The following is a 26,250-nucleotide window of genomic DNA, read 5'->3' on the forward strand; positions in this document are numbered from 1 at the left end:
GGTGGTGCAAGGTTGAATGACATGTTGAGTGGAGAGTTACTTGGAGGTGGATCAGTTTAAGTACTTGGGGTCTGTTGTTAATGCAAATGGTGGAGTGGAAGCAGATGTACGTCAAGAGTGAATGAAGGTTGCAAAGTGTTGGGGGGCAGTTAAGGGAGTAGTAAAAAATAGAGGGTTGGGCATGAATGTAAAGAGCGTTCTATATGAGAAAGTGATTGTACCAACTGTGATGTATGGATCGGAGTTGTGGGGAATGAAAGTGACGGAGAGACAGAAATTGAATGTGTTTGAGATGAAGTGTCTAAGGAGTATGGCTGGTGTATCTCAAGTAGATAGGGTTAGGAACGAAGTGGTGAAGATGAGAACGGGTGTAAGAAATGAGTTAGCAGCTAGAGTGGATATGAATGTGTTGAGGTAGTTTGGCCATGTTGAGAGAATGGAAAATGGGTGTCTGCTAAAGAAGGTGATGAATGCAATAGTTGATGGGAGAAGTACAAGAGGAAGGCCAAGGTTTGGGTGGATGGATGGAGTGAAGAAAGCTCTGGGTGATAGGAGGATAGATGTGAAAGGGGCAAGAGAGCATGCTAGAAATAGGAACGAATGGCGAGCGATTGTGATGCAGTTCCGGTAGGCCCTGCTGCTTCCTCCGGTGCCTTAGATGGCTGCGGAGGTAGCAGCACTAGGGGATTCAGCATTATGAAGCTTTATCTGTGGTGGATAACGGGGGAGGGTGAGCTGTGGCACCCTAGCAGTACCAGCTGAACTCGGTAGAGTCCCTTGTCAGGCTGGGAGGAACATAGAGAGTAGAGGTCCCCTTTTTGTTGTTTCATGTGTTGATGTCGGCTACCCCCCCAAATTGGGGGAAGTGCCTTGGTATATTTATGTATTAGATTTTCCAATTATTTTAAATGTCTAACATCGACATTGATATATACACACTATCCACTTACACCCAGCATGAATAGATGTCCATTTTTAAATTATATATATATATATATATATATATATATATATATATATATATATATATATATATATATATATATATATATATATATATATATATATTATATATATATATATATATATATATATATATATATATATATATATATATATATATATATATATATATACACACACACACACACCTTTAGAAAAAAAAAATTAGCGAAGCCAACTAACAAAATGCATGTCAAATAAAACTCAAAACAACTTTAACACACTTTTATTGGTCAAAAGAATACAGTGGGGTGCTAGGGCATTGAAAGGACACAGTTTTGGAGTGTAGAAGGTTTTTATTGGTCAATTTCTCAATAAATTACACTCGGCCAGTGCAGCAAAATTGAGCAAAGTTGTGGACCTCCAAATAGAATAAAAGGGGGAAACCTTCATATATATATTTCCTTTTAAAAATAAAATAAAGAAAATTGTACCAGATGAAAAACACAAAAAAATTATCTTCTAATTTATGTTTTTCATCAATTAGAAACTGAAATATCTAGGATTCATAACATACCTTTTTGACATAAAAAAAAAAATATATGGAGAAGTGTGAAAGAGTGACAGGAACTAATATACTAGTAGTAGTAGTAGCCTGGCCTTACCTAAACAAACAGTAGTAAGATAATGATAATTACGTGCAATAATTAATATTCTGTCCTACCCACCCACCCAACCCTCATACCCTCCCCCATTTGGCTTGGAATGAGCTGAACCTCTCAACACCACTGACAATCAAGAATGTAGGTCTCTGCCTTAAGAGTCCGGTGTAAATGAAGTATTTATTACTGAGAATAGATAAAAAGATCACCCACAATCAAATATTGCATAAACACGTGTTAACTAAACTCATCTCTGAACATCACATAATAGACATAACCATAATATGATTATAAATAACACACCAGGAAGCACCAATCATTCAGTTGTATTAATAGAATTATGTATGGAGAACAACGGAAATAATTATAATTGCTTAAAAAATGCATCTCCAATAAATAGAAATTGTAATGCAAGGAGAAAACTGTAATTAATAAACTCCCTTGCAACAAGCAAGGACAATAGTAGCATAATAATAATAATTATAAAACTACGAAACGCATTAATCCACGAGGATACATAAATGGACATATGTACATATACCATTAACTATATAAGGTTATACATGTAAAGATATATGTATGGGTATAATCTAAATTATTGACTACATTTACCTGTTTGTCGCGTGGTGATAGTGTATCTTCTTCCTCCTTATCACTGAATAGCCTGTAATGACACTAATATAGGCCAGAAATATAACAAGACATTCATAAATATAGCCCCCAAAATAAAGCAACGGGCAAATACGATATATAAATTTCTTTGGCAAATGAACATAATGTAATCCTAATAAAATGACAATCATAGGCATATCAATGGTAATAACCACCTGTAAAAGGATGTTAGGTAATCACACGAAAATTCCGAATATCGCCGACAAAAAAAAAAAATAATAAAAATAAGAACGAACCAAAAGAAACACAATGGTTAGATTTTCCACAATCAAATATAGATGTTTTTCCACGACTTAAAAGATACGGAAAGAGTAAGAATGCACATTCTGAGAGGTCAGCGAAGCCCACCCTAGCTACCCCATTCAAAACTGTTTTGAGATTTTCTCCCTAACCACAGCAATAAAACCTACGATTACCTTGTACAAGATATACTTTTTTTTTTCTTTACAATAGGCATAACTATTATAGAAAGATTAAACCAAGTGGCATATTATATACAGAATTTGATCAACAAAAAATATTGAGTTAGCAAGAAGAGCCCTTCAATACAATAGCAGGTATTAGCAACTTGAAAGCGTTTCGTGCTGCAATAAACCCTTCCCTCAATCGGACACAAAGGAAACCCCTCTCTTCTAATGTAGGACGATTGCACTATCTTCAGTCCAGTCACCCTAATCTAAAAATTTTCTTTCTAGTCCAATCCAGTGAAGGTTTATCACTGCCCGATACCCCTAAATTGACAAGAAAATCATTTTACATCTTGATGTTTTTAAATGTTGCAGCTTCACACACACCGATCCTTATGAATATCATCTCATATCGGGGGGTACATCATGACATCACGAATTAAGTATCGTAACATGTGAGATACATTGAGTCCGTAACAACCCACAACTGAAGTCTTCAAGGCAACAACAATTGGTCTGAAAAAGATAAATCACACTTTGTTCTCTCAAATTTATTGAGGGTTCCCTGAAACATAAAGGTTAGTGATTTTCCTTAAACTGTGACACTTACCAACTTCCAGAAACCTACCATCACTACCACCATCAAACCACTTCCTCTTGCCAATGTTGACGGTGTCCACAAGATCACAGGTCAACCAATCCTTAACTTATCACCATTGCGTCATCAGGGGCTATGACAATTCTTATCCAAGACTCGGTGAAGGTCAAATTAGATGGCCAGGGTGATGATCTTCTCTTGTTTGCAGTAAGATGCCAGCCCAACCAGCCAGCTAGGTACCACTGTGCAGCCATGCTACTGTACTACTAATATTTTTATGTTTCATTGACCTACTTTTGAACTGTAGCAAGTTTAACGATGAAAAGCAATACGCCATTAACTTCAAAAATAAATAAACAGGCATTAGGTCTGAGCCAACAGGTAAAGGAAATACTGCATAAGGCAAATGCAGATTTAAACAGATCACACTCACCCCAAATTAAATTTTGATACTAAAATTGAGATTAAAGTAAAATCCTCTGATTAGAGGTCACATTACCTTTAACGGAAAAGCTATCATTACCAAGAAATCATAAAAATTCCCACTACTACCTCAGAACAGCGCACAAATAACAACCGATAAAGAGTGACCCGTTCACAGCTAACATGTGAAGCTTCCTTATCTCTAATCTAGTTTCAGGGACCCTTCCACTGGCTGTCATTTTGTTACCTCTAAGCTTCACCTCTACTCACTAAATTTAGATTTCAACCTATCTTGTTTTGAGACCTCTTTCCTTGCACTAAATCTTGCTATATTTGGTTGTACTTTTGAAGTAGTCTTCAGTTGTATTACTTGTAACTATATTAAAAATATTTTCCCCATAAACAATTTAAGCATTCACCCTCTAAAGAGTATACTGAGAATGCACAATTGCAAATCTTTAACAAGGATAAACTTCAGTAGAATAGTAGAGAAAATCAAAATTTAAAAGATGTTCTTTAGATTCCTCAACCCAAACCAGATATCACTATATGATACTTTTAGTTTCTCTGGTGATGATTACCGGCAGCAACAAAGCTGGAAGGTGGTTTAAACCAAAATCAATCTACTTCAACACTACACTTCATTTAATAACTAAAATATTTAAAGAACCATCCTATGAATTGTAAAGTATACAGCATAACTCGCAAACCACAAACGTCAAACTTTTACTCTGTCAATACAAGATTTCAGACCCTAAAACTAAATCTGATTGAATACAATTATACTATATCACAATTTTAGTAAATCAAGACTAATTAACTTGAGGTGATCGAGATCTTTGAAACAGGCAACACACTGACCCCATAAACAAGGTTCGACCTAATGGGGGACTCAGAACTAACACCGCCTGGATGTCCGCAGACCATCAATTTAAAAGACTCACCTGCTCACTAAATTCCTCCGGCTTGAACTATTACCAACGATCCCTAGTAACCTTGGTTGTATGTTGGATTATACATGGGAGTCACCGTTGGACCACCACCGGGAGGACCACCTGCACCACCCTGTGGAAATAGATAACTTCAGTACTAAAGCAGGTGCCGTACCTTAAATAAAGTTATACACATTATGCGAGGCTGCCTATAATATAGCAACAGCTTTCTTGGCCCATTTACGCAACAGCAAACATATTTACTCCAGCTAATAAAGTAAATCCTTCCAATTGATAAAGATAAACCATACGAAAAATATTCCAAATTAATTTTGCATGCAAATTTATCGTTGTGATCACGGATTACTATTATTCATAATTCATTGCATTAAAAACCAATGTTTTGTTTTTATTGTAAAGGGGAACCAAAGGTACAATACCAAACTGAAAGTGTAATTAAGATAAACAAAATCTGGTGCATAAGGATGAATTAGCCAACAAATATTTATGCAACAACCTTGCACTAAACTACACATTTCCAAACAGGGATCTGTTATTTTAAATCACTAACATTAGGTTGCAACAAAATACCATTGAAAACACTGTACATCGTTTCAGATTTAAAGGGATACTACTGTACTATTCCCATATCCTATGTATTATAATGCTTAATTCAGTTTTACCTAAAGATTGTATTCCCAACGAGTTAATGTTAGTGTAGAAATAAACCAACTAGAAAATGAATTTCATAACCATACTTTGAAGTTTATTCATTTACTGTGACAAATTTAGACAAACCCCTAAAATTCTACTCTGTGACCTACAATTCCCAATACAGTGAAAGATCATATAGATTCAAGAGTATATATATAAAAAAAATAAATAAAAATGGGAAATTGAGAGAAACTTACCATTATGGAATAATATTTAAATACAAAAATTCCTGGCAAAATTAAAAGAATTTCACAATAATATACCGCAGTTAAAATTACTATTAATCGATCTATGCAAGAGAGCTGTTGCTTAATTCAAGGCTACTACAACGCAATACAGTAATTTTGCTACATTTCTGCTCACTAGCGTCCAACACACACCTCATGCAGACACCCCAACTCTTGACCTAGAAGAGCCAAAGTTGAGCTATAATCATAACAGGATATTGAAAGCAATATTAGACAATACAATACAGCAGTATAATAGAACCGCATTGAAAGACAGCCAATAGGGTGCTGCTATTATCCTGGCATTAAAAATATAAAAAATAAAAGGCAGTTGACAAGGTTCATTAAGGCTGAATCTGAAGTCTCTGGAGTAGCTTTAGTCGATGCTAGACCACTTCTGTAATCAGAAGTTTATTAGAACAAAAAAAAAATTTTATCAACCTCATACAATGCATCCTGTAAAGGAGTAAGTAGTTCACGAAGACATGACGTAAGTGTATATTATGCCCCAATTACTAACCTTAGCAGCTTTTAATTGCTGCTCAATTTTTTCAGCTTCAGCGTGCATACCCTGTGACCGGTAGTACTCAATCCATTGTTGAGAGTAGTCAGTCATCCCACCACTAGACTGCTGGCCCGGGCCTTGGCCGTTCACCGCTGCTGCTGCTGCCGCCACCGCTGCAGACGCAGGACCTCCTGGGGCGCCTCCCAGTTGGTGGGGGGCATTGGGGACAGCTGGGGCCCCACCCACTCCTCCCTGGCCCAACAAACCACACTCAGATCACTCGAGTTCAATTACCATGACTAAGAACCTACCTTTACCCTTTTTTTCCCTCCCACTCATTCACTCAATCTCTCGCACTTTTTTTTTAGAGTTGCCTAGTGTTGAAAGGCACATTTCCCCCTGCATGGTGTGATATGAAACTTAAATACTGTACTGCAACGAAGATGCTAAGGACAAAACTTGAGTACGGTACTCGGAGAGAAAAAAAAGAAAAAGAAAAAAAAAGATGCTCTTGACACGTTTGCATATTTCTACACAGCCTTTCCAAGAAGTATTTAATGGAAAAATGACTAGTTGCTGAAGGAATATAATATATATATTTTAAATTCGAAGGGAAAATGTTTCACAATGGAAGTGTTTATCATTTACACCAAGTCTAAAAGACATTCAATGTCAAGACAGTACCAAAGAAAGGCAATATGAAAATGAAAAGAAATTACATTAAAGCTGGTGTTATGTGAAACAGCAAAATATAAAACGCAGAAAGCCGAGGAATTTAAACTAGACATAAAAATTACAAGATGGAGACTACTACAAATCATCTTTGATTTACGTTTTAGAAGAGGGAGCAAGGACCTTTAGCACTGGGGAATGTAATACAGTACTATGAAATTAATAGAAATCTTAGTATTGGGCCTGATAAGAAATAAAAGATTATGCAAGTAGATATTTTGCATACAGTAGCATGCACTAAGGCAATTGCAAAGTTCCTAACTAAAGGGAGGCATATGAATGATAGTTATCCACTGAAAAACCAAGCAATTTTGTATTGGCTACATCCATCAAAAGACAGATGTTCAATGATAGAAAAAAAAGGTGACCAAATCTGTGCAGTAAAGATTATCTGTATTTACACATACAAGCATTGCTTTGCTTTCCAGCTGTAAAAGACAGAAATACTCAAAATTAGCAGTTTCGATTTTGTTTTGAGTTCAGGCCTACTGTACATCCCCACTGACAAAATAACCTATGTATGGCTGGTGGACATAATAAATGAAAGTGACCTCATATTATACAATTAAACTTCCAACAAATCCTGACCGGGCAACATTTCTTTTTTCTTTTTAATTTAACAGCAGTCCCACCCTTATTCAAGTTGGTTATAGATTGTTTAAAAAATTCTTACTATCTGGAAAGCTAAGACTTCAAGTGTAACCTCATCTGATAGATGTGCAATGCAGATTTACCCATAATTAGACCTTTCATGGCATTGTCAAAAGTAAAAATTTGTAAATAGATAAATTATAATACAGAAATTTTGATAGTTTATGAGGACAGTTTCATTGCAACTTTTTTGTGTGTACTTATTATTCCTTGGCTAAATCAGTCCTCTTCACATAACTCTTGTGCTCTTTCTTGCTAAACTATGTATTAAATTTTGTTTAATTCCCTCCAATATCAGAAAAGCTTCATTTCAGAGTACATCCATTTCCCTCTAGATTAATGACAAGCTGGAAAATTAATTATACACTTTACACTTATTTTTAGGTTGGATTTACGAATTTGGACTAGATTGTCGTGAAGACCTTCAGTGCCTGAATTCTTTTTGGAGTTCAGATATGGATTTTTTTTACGGGGAGAGAGGGGGAGGGGGGGAGAGAGAGAAAGAGAGAGAGAGAGAGACTGTGTGTGTATGTATGAGAGAGAGAGACTGAGTGTGTGTATGTATGAGAGAGAGAGTGTGTGTGTGTGTGTATGTGTATGAGAGAGAGAGAGAGGAGACTGTGTAGAAATAGTGACACCCTTCAACAAACATTACAAAACAAAACACACCATTCATGGAAAGATATAATTCATAACTGGCTTAAACTAATATTGCTTTGCAATTGAAGTGCTTGAAGAAATTTAATTTTTTTTAATGCAAATGAATTTTCCATTTTGACAACTAATCAAAACCAGTCAAACTATTTTTCATATGAATGAATTTTTAATTATTACTTTGTTTTCCAATGCAATGATAAAAGTTAATGCAGTGTTTTCTTTGCAAATAAACATACATTTACGTAATACTTCACCTCAACTTGTGCTGGCTCCTTAAATCTTTACCACAACGTTTTTCGCCGGAGACAATGTCTAATGCTGACTTTCTTTAACAGTTTGTACATTATATCTACTATACCTTTCTGCAGCCCAACAATACGCTTTGGTATGCCTGTTCTACCAAAAACCAAAAGATGGTATAATCCTGCTAGGCTATAATGCCATATGAGATAAATCTCAAAAGTTTTCTGGTATGCTGTCACACAGGAATGCCTTAAAACCCTTACAAACACCTTAGTATACATTAGCCATCAATATATGAAATAAACAGGATGCCTATAGCTAACCAAGTAAATAAATCAAAATCCTACTGATGAAACTCATACCTGCTGGACAGGGTGACCTGTAAATTCCTAACATATAACCCCATAAAAAACACATACTCATAATAAGGACCATCAAACAATAAATGGAGCCAAGATATAAAATACTTGGGAGTTAATATAATCATAAAAAGCAAACAATGATATACTGCCTTTGAAATTAGTTTCATACATCATCACCTTGTTAAAATATAATAACCACTGTCATTCACTTGATTAAATCTAAAAATTATTGCTTATATCTTTGATCCAACTGCATTATAAAGTGCACTGACATGACTACTAACATTATCCCTGTAGCACAAATTAGGTGGGAATAGCTTAAAAATGCATGTAGGATTAAAGGATAAGTTTTACTTGGTAGGTTAGACCTAGCAAAGAAAACACTCGTTTTTTTATAAAAGTGGCTAGAGGCATTAAATGGAGTTACATAGAGAAAAGAACCCATAACTTCAATAGAATCCAATCCTGCGGCAGCATCTTAGTAATGAGAAAATAATCATAGCATATACAATGGCTACAAAGAATATACGTAATGCATTTGCAAGGCATCCACTTTCTTAAAGCAAATATCAATCAAATGACATTAGTGCCTAGAAAAACAAGCAGTCTTAGTGGAAAATTCAATTCATGGACATTAAGCTGCTGACAATTGCCGAAATATTATTTATCTGTAAATCTGAAAATGTTTCCTTTAACAATCTGCAAATTTAAAGAAATTGGTGGTGAGTGATAAATAGAACACAGGTATAAGGCATACAAACATTTTGCTCCCAATGGAAAATGCTATGCCTGAATAAAAAAAACATACAATAATTACAAACTCACTTTATAAACATTTCCATCTCTATGCACAAACACTGTCCATTCTGGGAAAATATATCACACCTTTTCCTTTTCCTTTCAACAATATATTTCTATCTTTTAAGATTATAAAATCTATTTCTCTATCAAAACTACTTTATTCATACAATGCTGATGACCCAAGACAGCACTTTTAATCATTTCAATCCGCAAAAGAATATATCTGTTGTATTGTTTCCAATAGATTAAAAAAGGCTTGAACTTCCAATTACCCTGATAATTACAAGCAAGCATTTAGAAAAAAAAAAGATACCCTGGCAAAACAAAATGATACGATTCTCCAACTTCATAAAAAAAAAAAAAAAAAAAAACCACTATCTTGAATAGAAATAAGTTACCATAGGGCAGACCACTTAGCATTTGTTATTCAACAAAAATAGCTCCACCCTCACAAACCAAACTATTGCCATAAAACTTGTTAGCTTGATACAACAAACTTTCCTCAATTATAAAAAGTCTCGCAAGATGACCAAAAACGTTATATATTCCTATAATTCAATCCAAATAGCACATGACCCAATATCCTAAAAACCATTATAATCAAGTCGTTTCATAGAATATAAATAAAAATTTACAGCATCTACACGGCTCACTGGTAGAGTTCAGTGTAATATTAACGGGATTCTGTTATTTCATAAAATTTTATTTATCCGAGACAACAGGCTTTAGGAAAGTAATCACGGAAAATTCTGTATTTTTTTTTTTTTACATTGCAACAGTAATTGGAGCTCTTCAAGAGATATAAAAGTCTTCTATAATACTTATGCCACATAAAGATAATTCTTTTGTGGATGGTTGACTTTTACGGATTGCATACGGAAGTTCTACTCTTAAGCCAAAAGTATTATCATGGCATGACTAGAAGATACAAAATGTCTTTCCCCAAACAATTACAATAGTAATTTATCTTTCCATATGATGTTACTTCATTATACTATACCATACTTACATACCTTGCATAGATATCTATTCCATTTACACTTCTAAAACAACCAAATAGTGCAGATGATAGTTGTCTAAAAACAAAGATTGTAATAACAAATATGAAATACAACAACTCAAGATTTAGCTTGCAAACCCATAGTTTTCTCCCTTAAATACATCCTTAAAAGAACTCACAATTCTCAAAGTTTCTACCTCAAGTACTTCATCATATAACGATATTATTACTGGTGTAAACATTAATAAATAAAGACTAATAATTTCCCCTAAATTTCACGAGCACAGCCTAGTAAAATTTCGAACGAGAATACAACCTAATAAAATTCTAAACAGTTTCCGGCACAAAATATCATCACTGAAGGAAAGATATCTTACTAATTTCCATTATAGTTCATGGAAACACAACCTAGTAAAGTTTCTAAGTTTAAACCATAAATTAATTAAATTTTTCATCAAAATTCGACTTGATTTATAAACTCGAACCCGACTATGAGCAGAGTCTTCCTCCTAAAAAATATAAATTGCTATGAAACTAAAAAAAATACCCAATTTACCAACAGGTGATGTACTCTAATGAATTTATAGCTGAACAAAGGGAATTATCCAGCTCATTCTGTTACTACCAATAAGGTACTTATAATAGTTATTTCAAGAATATTGAACTCTTACCATTTTGTTCCAATAAGCGAAACAGCTATGGAGTTGATTATATAATAAACCTTTAAAACATGATGTAATCTGGAATACTTTATTACTTGCCAAGCGAAACAGCTATGGAGTTGATTATATAATAAACCTTTAAAACATGATGTAATCTGGAATACTTTATTACTTGCCAATATCATAAAAATATCCAGGACAAGACGAAAACAATCTATGCAAAGTAGCCACAATATATTGATTAAACTTTAATACTCTGTAACAAAAAAATCAGTAATCTGTATCATCACAATGACCAGCATATAAAAATATCTTCACCTAATTTGCATTGACAAAAAAATCACAATATCCTATGATAGAAAAAAATAAAAAGGCCTTCATAAGCAATGGCAGAGTTTTAAGGAACATTTCTAGTGACAGCACCCATTACCATTTGACGCATCGTACGAGGTACTCTGGCCTCCCTTAATACCAACCAGAACAGATTAACTGACCTTGGAAGCTTTGACTTGTGCCTCAATCTTATCGGCTTCTCCGTGCATGCCCTGTGCCCTGTAGTATTCTATCCACTGTTGCGAATAATCCTGTCCACCCGGCGCACCGCCACCTACGCCACCTCCAGGAGCCGCTGGCTGTGCACCTCCACCCTAGAGCATCAATAATGCAGAAAGTTAAAAAAAAAAAAATCTGTGACAGACTGATTGCTAGCATATCTATTCGACTTAGTCAAGACTAAAAAAAAAAAAAAAAAAAATGCTATCAGGGTGAATACTTAAACAAGATTCCCATGGAACAACAATTACACTAACTCGACATACTGAAGAATAACCAAAAACAAAATAAACCAAAAAAAAATAAATAAATAAAGAATGTCTGTTCAGAAACCAAGGGTACAAACACTTAACTACTGTGAGTTATTGATGCTCTAGAATGGCAAATGGCTGTCTTGATATGTGAAAATAAATGGGAGGGAGAGAAGAATACCTGTTGAGGTGCAGCATTTGGAGTAGGACCACCTGGGCCTCCAACTTTCATAGTCTTAGCCTGATGCTCTATTGCTTCTGCTTCTCTATGCATGCCCATGCTTCTATAGTAATCTGCCCACTGTGCTGAGTAGTCTGCCTGGCCACCTGCAAAGTAAATCATATACAAATTTATATTCACACTAAATCCAATGCATATACATGATATACAGTAGACAATTATACTCTTCCCTTGCATATATGAGAAATTTTCACCAAACCAAGATAAGATCTTGAACTCATAGTCCTAGCCCAAAGTATTTGTTTTAAATACAGTATACAATTATGCAGATCAATAAATGAATTTAATTTTACAAAATATAACCCCATTAAAACTGAAACTAACTATCCAAATATTCTGATAACAAACCTCAACACCATGTATGTAAGCATTTGCCATTATCATAAACTTTTAATTAATCATAAAAGTGGTCTCTACTTTTTCTGGGAAGTTTTATCAATATAAATTGATCCTGCATAGCTGATTAAAAGCTATCTAGAGCAATGAAGAATCTAGCTAATCTAAACAAAGTTTGACCATCAATTACAAAAAATATTACTCACCAGCTCCAGGACCAGATGGAGGTTGATTGGCATTGGGTTGTGGTTGACTATTAGGAGGAGCATTGCTATTTTGTTGATTTTGCCCAGGGTAGTATTGTGAAAAATATGCCGCCCACGCTGCTGCATTAGCATCTGCCGCTTGTTTGGCTAACAAAAATATAATTACCAATTCAATAATTACAAAAAACCAAAGGAAAATATTTACTGTTTTTCTAATCCCATTAGGCATAAGACAATGAGAAACTTGGATTACGGTAAATATGAGTATTACCTGTTTAACCCATATGGCTTTTAATGTCAATTTATTTTAAGCTAAGGCCCTAAGGTCTCCGAGCACATAAATCTATATGGTATTTTGTAAATATTCTTTTCCTAGCTTCCCTCAATGTCAATTATTCCTTCAGAAAAATCCCTGAATGGTTATACTGTACTAGTATTTTCAATGCATCTTGGGTGGCACATTATACTTCACAGAAGGTAAAACACAGCATCCCTTTTGGTCCATGGTGCATTTCACTTTATGCCCCATTACCTGTATTCTATTCCTACCTAGATGTCCTACTTCTTTACTAACAACTTGTTTCAATTTTCCCCTCTAATTTCAAAACAAATCCTTCGGGCAAGCCCTATGAGTCTAGAAATATATGACTCGGTGGTCTGCAACTACATCATATTCATCATCATAATAATAATATCAATAATAATAATAATGATAATAATAACAATAATAACCATCATAAGAGTAATAATGCTTAAAAATTACACACATCCCCTTCAATAAATTGTATGAAGATACAGTACTTGGTACCTAAAAGGGGGCTCAATAAAAACAAAAATAAACTGAATAGAAAAGTCAACACTTATAGGAAACTCATTTAGTCCACAAAATTCTGAGATGATCACATTTCCATTGCTACAAAGGCAAGGGTAACACAAACAAAACTACATATGAAGATAAATATTTTTCCCTTGTTAAGTGTCCTTCAAAATCTAGCATCCCTTCCTCCCTCAGCTCCAAATGCCCAACTTCAAAATCATTCCCCTTTACCCTCCTCCAATTCCCAACCCTCATTTTAGGAAATTACAAAAAAAAAAAAAAAAAAAAACAATAGTAAATTTGACACTATCTTGTTTTCGCTACTGTAAATATAATAATCCCCATGCTAATAAAAGGTGAAAAGTTTACATGAAAATTACTTACTCTCTCCCAATAACATAACTAGAGATGTTCTACCATAAGCATCTCTTAAAAATGCTGAACTGTGCTATGTGACCTACTGTTCTTTGAGACAGCTGAATTTTATCAATACTGGATAGTTTAACCACATCACAGAGTCAGGATTTAAGACTCATAAGGCTGGCTTGAAAGGTTGCTATAGCATCAAAATATAGTTAATCTTAAATTACTTTTTTTAGTTTAATACAATATCCTGATTTGATTTACTTCCAAAGCTTAGCATTTGTTTTTGGTTAAAGTTTGGAAATGAATGTAAATTTGTTGTTGTTGACAGAATAGTTCAGGTAGGATATTCACAAAATATCATTAGGTCGAATGCCCCGCATTACTTCAAAATTTTATTTTGAAGGTTGCCACAACCCTACGATGGGTTTGGTTTGTTTTATATTTGTTGAAAGATTCCTTATTTCACAAAAGCTGTCATCAACTAAATACATATAATAGGGCTTTTAGAGATGTAAACAGTTGGCAAGTTATGGTCAGAGTAGTTGCCATTATGAGGTTTTATCAATCTCTCTTTATCAAAACATTAGATACATGCAATAATTTGATTATTTTTCTTTTTGTACGAAATATCTTCTTTAACAATTTTCAATGAAAGGGTTTCACTTGCACTCCTAGAACCACTGATTATAGCAAATTTCCTAGTTTTTTTTTTATAATAAAATTCTGAATCAATTGTTCTAGTGAAAAGCATCTTTGATAGATTTTTTTTAGGTGTTGTGGCAGCAAACCTTACACCTGTTGGTGATTTGACACTACAAGCATGTGCATAGTGAGACCCTTTATTCTTTATGTTGCAAAGTAGTGCATGTTGTTTAATGATAATCAAAAGTATTCGTATAACTCTTGCACACATACTTCTACTTAATTTATTATCCAAGGAAGCAGCAGTTCCCATGTTAAGAGAACTATATTTAGGCAGGACGGTTTGAGAGTTCTAATTGGGAAAGATCATTTATGAAAATCTGTTCTTGATTCAACAGACTAGAGGCAATACAATAAATTTAACTGGATCTTTATTCCACTTGTTATACATTCAACATGTAACTTGGGTAGAAAACTTGAAGGCTCCAGCACTTAAATGTCCTTCATTTATTGAGTCAAGTGTCTTAAATGTTGGTTCTGATACAGATCAACTCATCTTTAACATTTATACCTCATTATGGATAAAAAGTGTTGTTTTACAAAGTGCCATTAATGTTGCTCTAGCATTATTAAGAATGTTTTCAAGTTACAAGTATTTTAACAATTTTCTTCTCACTTTTTATCTTTAGGTTGTTAATTTTACTAAAGCTATCTAATTTTCCCACCCACTCTACAAGGAAGCCAAAATATTAATACTTAAATTTTACATAGGGAGGGCAAAGAGTAACTCATTTAGTAATATTTTCTATTTAAAAATTTTTGGATTAATTGTTATAAAAAATTCAAGTGAACAGATGAGAATAAATTATTTAAATCAGAAATGGAAAGGTTAAGTATTTTTTTGTGTATGACAATGACTGGGTGTCTAAATTGCAATATTATCTCTGTATAAACTTTATAAATAACTCTTAAAACTACTAGTAGATGCTCAAGAATCCTTAAAATACAGTACACCCAAGTAGCATCTTGGAATGTCAATTAAACTGCATTTGTAACCCGTCAAGTTCACAAATCCTCTGAATATGATTTTCTAAATGGTTGTCTTAACATGGATGATTTCATCTCGACCCAAAAGGGTATTGGATATAACGAGATTTGGGGAGATTGGCAGATCTATCATTATTATCATTATTACTAGCCAAGCTATAACCCTCGTTGGAAAAGCAAGATGCTATAAACCCAAGGGCTCCAACACAGAAAAATAACCCAGTGATGAAAGGAAAAAAGGAAATAAACGATATAAGTATTGAAAAATTAAAATAAGATATTTTGAAAAACATTAACATTAAAACAATTCATATATATCAATAAAAAGTTGCTAAGAAAACTGCCTTTTTTGATAATGACTTTTACAATATTTTACAAAATCTATTGCACTTGAAGCCAATCCATTTATATCAGTATTGCTACAAGTTAATGAAAGATTTGAAATATTACAAATTAGATTTCCACATCCATTAAGAACACCAATCTCCTACAAAATTTTTTTTCATGAAAAATGCTTCAAATGTTTCTGCAATTACACTTAATTACAAGTAACCCATGTTTGCTTTTGCACATGGAGATGGCTTGGTTTATATACTATTGTGATAATAAATTGTTAAAAAGATTTTAGTGTTACTAATTTCAAAGGGAGAGGGATTCCTTTTAGAATTCATACTGCAGTGCAGAGTAGTTTCATTTGGGTTGCAAAACAAATTGGAAATACATATTGAAAAATTATCACTACCCTTGTTACAGAGCATTCCATTCAAAACTCTAAATGAGGTTAGAGGGACAGTGTGATATTTGTTATTGAAATTGATTCAGGAGTTTTGAGGGGGGGGGGAGAAAGAACGGACAGTTTTTATCATCAATTTAAACACCATTTATGGTTGTTAATTAAATTTTGAATCAGTAAACGAGTCTTCCTAAAATTGATTGTTTACATCTCAGAGAATTAGGGGAGCTAATCCTTCATGTTGCTATCCATTCCATAAAACAATTTGTACACTGGTACTGCTTGCATCCTAATTACCTGGTTTATAAAATTATTTTTCCTTTCATCAATTATTTTCCAATAAAGTTCACACAAATAGATTAATTTGAACTATGATTTTTTTCATGTAATTACCAATCAAAAGGTGATTAAGGGAAAAAAAAACCCTTTGAATGTCCAAGATGAACATGTGACAAAATCTGAAATCGCTAGACAACTTCTTTTTTCATATTAATGTATGTACTATATGATTCCAGACCCAAATTACCATCCAACAAAATACTGAAAAAAATTAAAGTCTGTATATACAATATCATAGGGTAATTTAATAAATCGGAATGGCATGAAAAGCATGTACTGTCAAAGTCAGCCTTCCTGTGGATAACAACAATTCAGGGATAATTTCTTCTATTTCCCATTTTACATTTCCAACTGCACCAACATTTACTTCATTGTTCCTATCGTGCTTAAACTAGATCATACTTTGTTTCTTAAGACTAACACATTGTTCACCCAATCACAAAAAGGCAAGATAAATTTTTTTTAAGTAGAGGGGAAAACAATAAGCCCAAAAGGCTAAAACTATTACCCAAGTGAACTTGAACAAACAAGACATTGATCCCAAAAAGAGAACTGTATTCAAACTTCTAATTCAGTACTTTAATTCCGGAAATATGGCAACAAATCCCAATCTTTCTTTATTTTCTAATGAAATGACTCCTTGAAACTTTGAAACCTAAAAACTACTGCATTCAGATACAATGCCTCTTTAAAACATGATCATTGCACAAACCTTATTTGACATTTTATCTTTCCTGGAATTTTATAACCATACAGGGATTTTCAGCAAAAAAAAAAAATTAGAAAAAAAAAACTTGTCTTAGGACTTCCAAGCACTAAAAACCAACAAAAGCAAAAACTAAGAAAAATAGAATACTCACTTGGATCATTGGGATGACCTTGATTCCACTGTTGATACGCATTGCCCCAACCCTGCGGTGCCAGATTTGTATTACCATTTTGACCTGGACCACCAGGACCCTGAACAAAACAGTTAGGCAAGTATTTACTTCCTTATGACAGCTAAACTTGCTCAAATGAACTGTTTAACAATCTACAGCATCCGAACCATTTCAATAAATTATTTTACTATTGCACTTACAATTTAATTGCACTTAAAAATACTGTAATTTTACAAAATAAAACTTAATTCATGAAAAACTTATGGAAAACTAATATCAGTTCTGATTAAATGTTAAAAGTAGATAATACAGAATTGATTAACCCAAACCCATCTTGAAAAAAATACCACACTTGATGGAATCGTGCGAGTTGCGGCATGAAGAACCCTTGCATTGGCTAAGCACAGAATCTTTTGCTGTCTACTAACAAATTACTCTTTATTAACTGCCATTGCATCATAATTAACAAACTTCAATTACAGCTCACACTTGTTCTCAGCTTCAAGGCATTTGACCTTGCACAGCAGTTGAACAGGAAAATAAGTCACATCACTCGTTTCTCATAAAGGCTAAGCCCACCAGGTTGGTTTTAAATGGAACTTTACAAAGTAGCTGGAGTTAAAAAATTAAAAGGATAAAAATATCAAAAACATTTTGTTAAGTTACGAGAGCGCCAAATAAAAAAACTCTTATGACTCGAGATGTGAATAATGGGCTAATTTAACTACATGATTTTATAAATTCGATAAAAAGCTCTAGTACAAAAGCAATTAATCTATTGGGGTTTAATCAACAATCCTAAATGACAAAGAAATGTTCCCTTTTATTCCCGTATATTTGTAAAGTAAAGTTTTATATCCCCCCAAAAGTAACTAACTAAATATTAAATGACAGACTAGATGAACACGAACAAATCCTTAGGGACCACTTAGTCTAGTAACTTCACATAGGTTTTCCAAATTCTTGGGTTGTAGAAATGCAAAAAAAAACTCAACAATCCCATGTATTTTCAGTCTGAATCCTATTTAGCTATCAAATAAATTTCACCTTGCACACAGTAACTATAGATATGTATAAATTTGAATGCATGACATTTGCCCATACCAGTTATATCTATTCATTTTGCACTTCCTTTGACTAGTGTGTGTTATTCCATAATTTTTTCAACACTATAGTATTAACTCAATCTGTGTAAGAACTGAAACCAAAGAATTCTGATCACTTGAATATTAGTTTCTACTATTTACTAATAATATTGTACACAGAATTCTGACCACTTGAATATGTTTCTAGAAAAACTACCACTACTACTACAATACAGTCGTAACCCTAATTGACATAACCACCGTATTTCCCATATCGTAACACTTTTTTCCCCTGAAAAATGCCCCCTAAAATCACCATGCGTCCTAACACTAAGAAAATTGTATAGGAGAGTTGGACAACCTCATTTGTCTTTCACAACCCAGTAATGACATACAAGCACTCACTCTCTCGACATGAAATAAAGTCTGCAATTTTATAATTCACATGTAAATAATAAAATTTATTTTGATACAGAACTTTCTTTAATCAATGAAGCCATGATATTTGTTTCGATTTAGATTTGGTGATCAGTTGATCACTCATCAATGCCATCTACACACACTCACACACACACGTGCAATTAATGGTATCCTAGCTGACGAAGCTAGGATGTAATAGTGCTTTATGCAGTACACTATTTATCTATTCTCTTATATTTCATTGATATTTTGAAACAAATATATCTTGGTAATGACTTTGTTTCACGGGTTCCGAAATAACAAGACGGTTGTTGCTGAACAAACCTTAGAAAAAACATCACACTGGAAGTCTAGTGCAGTGTTACCAAGATAGCACCTAGTCACACAAACTAAAAATATTACACAGTGTAGTTTCTAGAGAATTCTTTATTTAATAGATAAATGATTTTGTATGAAAATGTGTACATTAGAAAATTTGGAAATATTACTGGAATTTTATTTCTTAACCAAAATTTGATCAGGGACATTTAGCACCACTGCTTTCATGTAAACAAAGTGACTTTAAATCAATGTTACGCATGGTAGTAGCTATCACTGGCTTATTTTTTTTCATAAAAGAATGTGATAAAATTGGGATAACAGGTGTACAGCCAATTAATATTTACCCTACCCCATTTCAAATACCAGTAAATTATTAAAATTTACTGTATCAAGCAAAAAAAAATAACACTGTAGAATTGCTAACAAGGAATTGCTGCTACGATAATTTGTAAAATCCTCAAATTTTTTTTTTTCAAAGTTTCTTAGCTAAATATATGGTGCGTCTTACCACGTATACTGTAGTGTCTCATGACACGGGAAATACGGTAGTTAGTAAATATAAGTAAAAAAAAATCTAAAACTTTTTCACCATTAGCAAAGATTAAGATTCTTGTAGTAAAAGGGAGTCAAAATAATGCTCACTTCACAGCTAAGTTAACCCAAAAGAAAGTATATAAAACTATAACTTTACCAAATTTTTCATTCGCATTTTACATGCCATTTCACACACTATGCCATCAAATATGGTACCTTCAACTTATAAGAAGTTGGTTAGCAATTTTCAAAATAAGGAAAACTTACCATGCCAGCCTTTTCTGCAATCATTTTCTTTGCATTTTCTATTTGCTCATGAGACCCACGAATTATAAAAGTTTTTTCATTAATATTCTGGGGCGGTCGTCTATCCAATTCACAGTGTGCACCAGTCTGCTGGTTAATCGTTCGGATAGTTTCACCACCTAATAAAAAAAAAATAAATACATCTTTCAGACTGTTACGAGTAACTTTCTTTTAACAAATAAAATGCAAAAGCAGAATAAGAAACCAATTCACTTCAACAAAAAGCAGTGAAGTCCAGTACTTACCTTTTCCTATTACTAAACCACATTTGTTTGCAGGAACATTAAATATAGCTTCTAATTTATCATTTGGTCCACCACGTCCGCCACCACCACCCTGACCTCCCATGGGACCTCCCATAGGACCACCACGACCCACTGTAATAAATAAATAAACAAATTAGCTAAGTACATAAAATTTTATAATGCACTTTTATTCATTCGTTTTTCACCAGCAACATTTTTTTAAAGAGAAAAATACAGAAATCCTTCAAGATAGTCAGGTGAAAATTTCTGCAAAAAAAAAAAAAAAAAACTTACTAGGCCCACCAGGACCACCAGGTCCACCCATTCCTGGACCACCAGGACCTCCAGGTCCTCCTGGCCCACCAGGACCACCAAAACCTCCACGACCCATGGGCCCTCCAGGGCCACCATGACCTCCTCGACCACCCCAGTCATTGTTGAACCCACCACGTCCACCCCGCCCGCCACCAAATCGTTCCTAAAAATATTGGAAAAAAAAATTAAACTTTCAACTCAAAATAACCAAAATACATACATACATACATATACCAAAGGCACTTCCCCCAATTTTGGGGGGTGGCCGACATCAACAAGAAACAAAAACAAAAAAGGGGACCTCTACTCTCTACGTTCCTCCAGCCTAACCAGGGACTCAGCCGAGTTCAGCTGGTACTGCTAGGGTGCCACAGCCCAACCTCCCACATTTCCACCACAGATGAAGCTTCATACTGCTGAGTCCCCTACTGCTGCTACCTCCGCGGTCATCTAAGGCACCGGAGGAAGCAGCAGGGCCTACCGGAACTGCGTCACAATCGCTCGCCATTCATTCCTATTTCTAGCACGCTCTCTTGCCTCTCTCACATCTATCCTCCTATCACCCAGAGCTTTCTTCACACCATCCATCCACCCAAACCTTGGCCTTCCTCTTTTACTTCTCCCATCAACTCTTGCATTCATCACCTTCTTTAGCAGACAGCCATTTTCCATTCTCTCAACATGGCCAAACCACCTCAACACATTCATATCCACTCTAGCCGCTAACTCATTTCTTACACCCGTTCTCTCCCTCACCACTTCGTTCCTAACCCTATCAACTCGAGATACACCAGCCATACTCCTTAGACACTTCATCTCAAACACATTCAATTTCTGTCTCTCCATCACTTTCATTCCCCACAACTCCGATCCATACATCACAGTTGGTACAATCACTTTCTCATATAGAACTCTCTTTACATTCATGCCCAACCCTCTATTTTTTACTACTCCCTTAACTGCCCCCAACACTTTGCAACCTTCATTGACTCTCTGACGTACATCTGCTTCCACTCCACCATTTGCTGCAACAACAGACCCCAAGTACTTAAACTGATCCACCTCCTCCAGTAACTCTCCATTCAACATGACATTCAACCTTGCACCACCTTCACTTCTCGTACATCTCATAACCTTACTCTTACCCACATTAACTCTCAACTTCCTTCTCTCACACACCCTTCCAAATTCTGTCACTAGTCGGTCAAGCTTCTCTTCTGTGTCTGCTACCAGTACCGTATCATCCGCAAACAACAACTGATTTACCTCCCATTCATGATCATTCTCGCCTACCAGTTTTAATCCTCGTCCAAGCACTCGAGCATTCACCTCTCTCACCACTCCATCAACATACAAGTTAAACAACCACGGCGACATCACACATCCCTGTCTCAGCCCCACTCTCACCGGAAACCAATCGCTCACTTCATTTCCTATTCTAACACATGGAATTACTAAATCATTTTCAATTTCTTAATTACTATTAGTTAATTTCGCTTTTTAATGTTATTACCTTGTAACAGCAGAATCGTTTGTCAATTACAACCATTCATTAAAGTTTGACACTAATTTCATTACAAACCAATCACAATTTTTCAAGATCTTTGGCCCCTTACAGGAAACTGATGAGACAGATACTGCATACTTAGTGAAACTGCACAGCATATTGCATCTATAACTCTTTCAAAAGCAAGACTTTCTGACCAATTCATTCTACAGATATTCATCTATTTAAAGATTTCTTAATCATCCCCACTTGAAATTCATAGATCTTTGCCACTAAAATTCACTCAAAAATGCTTCTGCAAAATTAGGCTTTAATTATCCTAAAATATTAGGAAGTTAATGTTAATTCTGCCAAGTTAAAATAAGAAAAATAATTTCCCATGGTGGAAAGGGGGAAAATGAGTGTACTGCAATCAATAATTTAATTTTTACTTACCCTCTCATCACCACCATATTCATCCCTATCGCGGTCTCTATCTCTTCGATCTCTATCACCTCTGCCTTCGCCCCTTCTATCACCAAATCCACCTCTGCCTCGTCCTCTGCCACCAAACTGTGCAGCCTGTGTCTCTTTTTCTGCTATTAAATCGTATACAAGTTGCTTTGCCATTTCAACCTTGGGGGAAAAATTTCTTTGTCAATCCTTAACACAATACACCTCAGGTTATTTATAGCCAACCATGAAAATAAAATTAAAATTTCTGAACCACAAGCAGAATTTAAAAAAAATACCTTTTGATGGTCTCCACTAATTCTAAGGGGCTTCTCATTTTCTTGTTGAGGGCCATCCTGAATGATAACCATCTTTGCCCCACTCTTTTCTTGGAGTTGTTTAATGGTTTCACCGCCTTTTCCTGAAAAACATGGAAACAAATGTATTTTATAATACAACTATACCAACTGAAAGAAAGGAAACCGCTACAGCAAAATTTTGAAATTAGGTACATGATCAATTTACATATTTTTTCCTGTCAGAAATTAAGATGAACCATTAAGGGCCCCGGAAACAAAGACACCAGAACCAACGAAGGCCAGGTGCCCTAACTTAGAACTTTTACAAGACAATTTAAACTGTCTGGTAGGTGTGGAACTTTGCTGAAAAACTTAAGTACCAATTTTTTTTCTTTTTTTTAATAAACCTAGCTTACAATTTAAGCTTATTTCAGGATTAGAGAATTTGGGGTCTTTAGGGATTTCTGGGAAAGCTATGCCTTCAGGCTTAAACAATCATAAAACATAAAGAGCTCTCATTCATCTTCACTAACCCAAATATATTGCTGTCAAGTTTAAAGATACAGAAGAGATAAATGGTAGTGCCAACCATATGCTTTTATCACTCAATGTTATGTATCTAGTACCCTTCTTATTGACCAAACGTATCGTACTGTATTAGCAACAAAATTAATTTTTCTTTGGACCCCCTTAGAAAATTACCTTCAAAGCTTCATTGTCGAAAGATTGAACTCCTTTCTTATATTTTTGAAGGTGTACTGATGATCCAAGTTAAAGGTCGAGTTTAGCCCAATTACTGTAGTTATCCTACATCATATACCATGAACTGAATATTTGAATTTAAATCTCCATCATTTGGATTAGAATTAGGAATCTGGCCACTAAAGACAGCAGCTGGGGTCTGTACAGTTATTCAGCATCCTAGTGCAACATGGCAAATGCCATGCAATTACAAATATGAAGTACAAGTTAAGGGGTTGGACAAGAAGCAGAAACAGTTTGGATGAAAATTTACTTACTCTAGGTAACAAAAATTAAAACTTCCATGTAACCCTCACCTACCAGTAATACCAAAAGATTTCAGACTTTAATTGTACAGAATTATACTCTAAAATTCAATTAAAAGAATATTGGTATCTAAAATTTTAGTGCAGTACTCAAAATACATGGACAAGCAAAATCCATCATACTTGTGTGAATTTGAGAGCTGGAACTCTTACTTTCCTTACAATAACAACCCACAACAGCAATACAGGAATTGAAATAATACAAATAATACATTTGTTAAACATACAGCAAGTAGTTTGCAAATTAATTGAATGTGAATCAAACTGAAAAGTTTACTGTTCAAAGATAAAATTTCCGCCTTACCTATTATAAGTCCAACTTTTGGACCTGGAATACTGATTTCCACAGTAGCAGCATTTCCCCCCATTTCCATACCAGGAGGACCCATGGGACCCCCACCTCCCGGTGGACCTCCTGGACCACCACCCGGCCCTCCCATTCCTCGTCCACGGCGTTCAGCTGGAGTATCACCCCGTTGAACAATGTCAAATATCATATCTTTTGCCCGATTAATAGCATCTCTGGATAAAAATACAATAAATAAAAATTAATATATCTTGAACCAGATTACACATTGTTAATCAAGACTTTAACACAATTTCATAAAAGAAAGAAAAAAAAACGCAAGGAAAATATTGTAGTTACCTAGGACCAGAAATTGTACAAACACGTTCGGGCAAACCCCCACTGTCCTGGGCCATCTGGATCTTTGCACCCGATTCCCGTTGCAGCCTAGAAATCTGCTCACCACCACGTCCAATGACTGTAATCAGAAATTGCAACATTCACAGACGTAAGTAATAGGGCCTTAGTCAAACACTTGGGCAAGACAGAAAATACTTACCATATAGACCAAACCTTTCCAAAAAAAAAATATACACAAACTAAGGGAGAAATTAAAAACTCAACACACCTACCAAACCACCTTCAAGAAAGGAAAAATAAAGTTGAATATGTTGAAATCCAAAATTGTTCTCACGGATTGGATTATGTTAACTAATAGTGAAGCATATTATTGTGAACCTGAAACCAGTCTCTGATAATACTGGCTTAATCCTATGGTAGTTCCTGCCAGTGCCATGAAACTTATATAAAATTAACTCAAAATTCCTTATTTCAAATTATTCTGCAGCCTCGTATCAAACTCCTTTCAATCAGCACTTGCATTCTTCTGCTTTAAAAGGCTACACAGTCACTCTATTTAGTGTGTGTTTATAAGCCAGTCATCCTTATACTGAGACTAACAATTGGAAAATACAATATATTCATCACAAGCATTCTTGTACACATCAAACACCAGGAATACTGTATAAACATATTTGCAAGTCTGAATAACTTTCCCACTTCACTAATTCTCTTGATATAAAAATTTTATTGTCAAAATATTTTAAATAGTACTACTATCGCCAAATCATTTCATTTTCAAGTTTAATCACTACCTGAAACAATAAATCATGAGTGAAAAGTCTCTCATAGCAAAAATGTGAAGGATATCTTAACTAACTTTCAGAAATTTTCATAAATTCATAACAATATAATAGATGAAACAAAAATAAAAATTCCATGAACTAGAAGTCACAACAGACAAAATGACAAGTTCAAATAGAGCAGTAGTAATTGGAAATGGTCCTTATAAAGCAATAGACAAAATGAACAAAATGCATAGTTGTTACAAGAGCACTTAATATATTGTATGTGTAATGGACAAATAATGATCCCTGTCTCCTAATAATCTGTCATGTGCTGTACACCCTGGACATTTTACTTCAACTTCTCAATCTAAAATTCAAATCATATAAACTTTCCTTTGTTCAATATAACCAATTAATCATAAGCTTCCTTTATTTGCCATAAGACACCACTAATCGCATCCAAAAAAGTCAAAACTAATGCCTCTGATTTGTTTGGCATAACCTAACAGTAATGATCCAGCCTCATTCCTTCATGCAACAGTAAACATAGCTTTTTGCTACTCTTCGTCTACTACCTGTGCATTGGGGCATCATATGACTTTACAACAACCTTTCCCCAAGTTTGTTCACCCCTTTATTCTTAATATCACTTAATGCTTGTTATTTTGGGTAAAAAGAGTTGATGTTCTGAGGATCCCTACAGAA

At 34.5% G+C, this 26,250-nt stretch overlaps 1 protein-coding gene across 13 annotated transcripts in view; it reads right to left on the reverse strand.

Annotated features, from left to right (window-relative positions):
- Positions 1-1,212: 1,212 nt before the first annotated feature.
- LOC137620545 (far upstream element-binding protein 1-like) overlaps positions 1,213-26,250 on the reverse strand; it is a 70,107-nt gene continuing 45,069 nt past the window's right edge. For 7 of the 13 annotated variants that reach the window (XM_068350766.1, XM_068350765.1, XM_068350769.1 and 4 more), the window contains 14 exons: positions 24,779-24,896; positions 24,437-24,654; positions 23,066-23,187; positions 22,770-22,949; positions 20,807-20,990; positions 20,513-20,644; positions 20,229-20,386; positions 17,581-17,680; positions 12,777-12,923; positions 12,175-12,320; positions 11,685-11,837; positions 6,098-6,334; positions 4,649-4,769; positions 1,213-3,199 (listed from right to left, as the gene is read on the reverse strand). In XM_068350766.1, the coding sequence (XP_068206867.1) occupies positions 4,692-4,769; positions 6,098-6,334; positions 11,685-11,837; positions 12,175-12,320; positions 12,777-12,923; positions 17,581-17,680; positions 20,229-20,386; positions 20,513-20,644; positions 20,807-20,990; positions 22,770-22,949; positions 23,066-23,187; positions 24,437-24,654; positions 24,779-24,896 (1,973 nt within the window). In that variant the 3' untranslated portion in view covers positions 1,213-3,199; positions 4,649-4,691. The remainder of the gene's footprint in view (positions 3,200-4,648; positions 4,770-6,097; positions 6,335-11,684; positions 11,838-12,174; positions 12,321-12,776; positions 12,924-17,580; positions 17,681-20,228; positions 20,387-20,512; positions 20,645-20,806; positions 20,991-22,769; positions 22,950-23,065; positions 23,188-24,436; positions 24,655-24,778; positions 24,897-26,250) is intronic. The other 6 variants (XM_068350767.1, XM_068350773.1, XM_068350772.1 and 3 more) reach the window with 6 other exon arrangements.

Source organism: Palaemon carinicauda, chromosome 27 (genome assembly GCF_036898095.1).
Source record: "Palaemon carinicauda isolate YSFRI2023 chromosome 27, ASM3689809v2, whole genome shotgun sequence".
NCBI classification, from domain to species: Eukaryota; Metazoa; Arthropoda; class Malacostraca; order Decapoda; family Palaemonidae; genus Palaemon; species Palaemon carinicauda.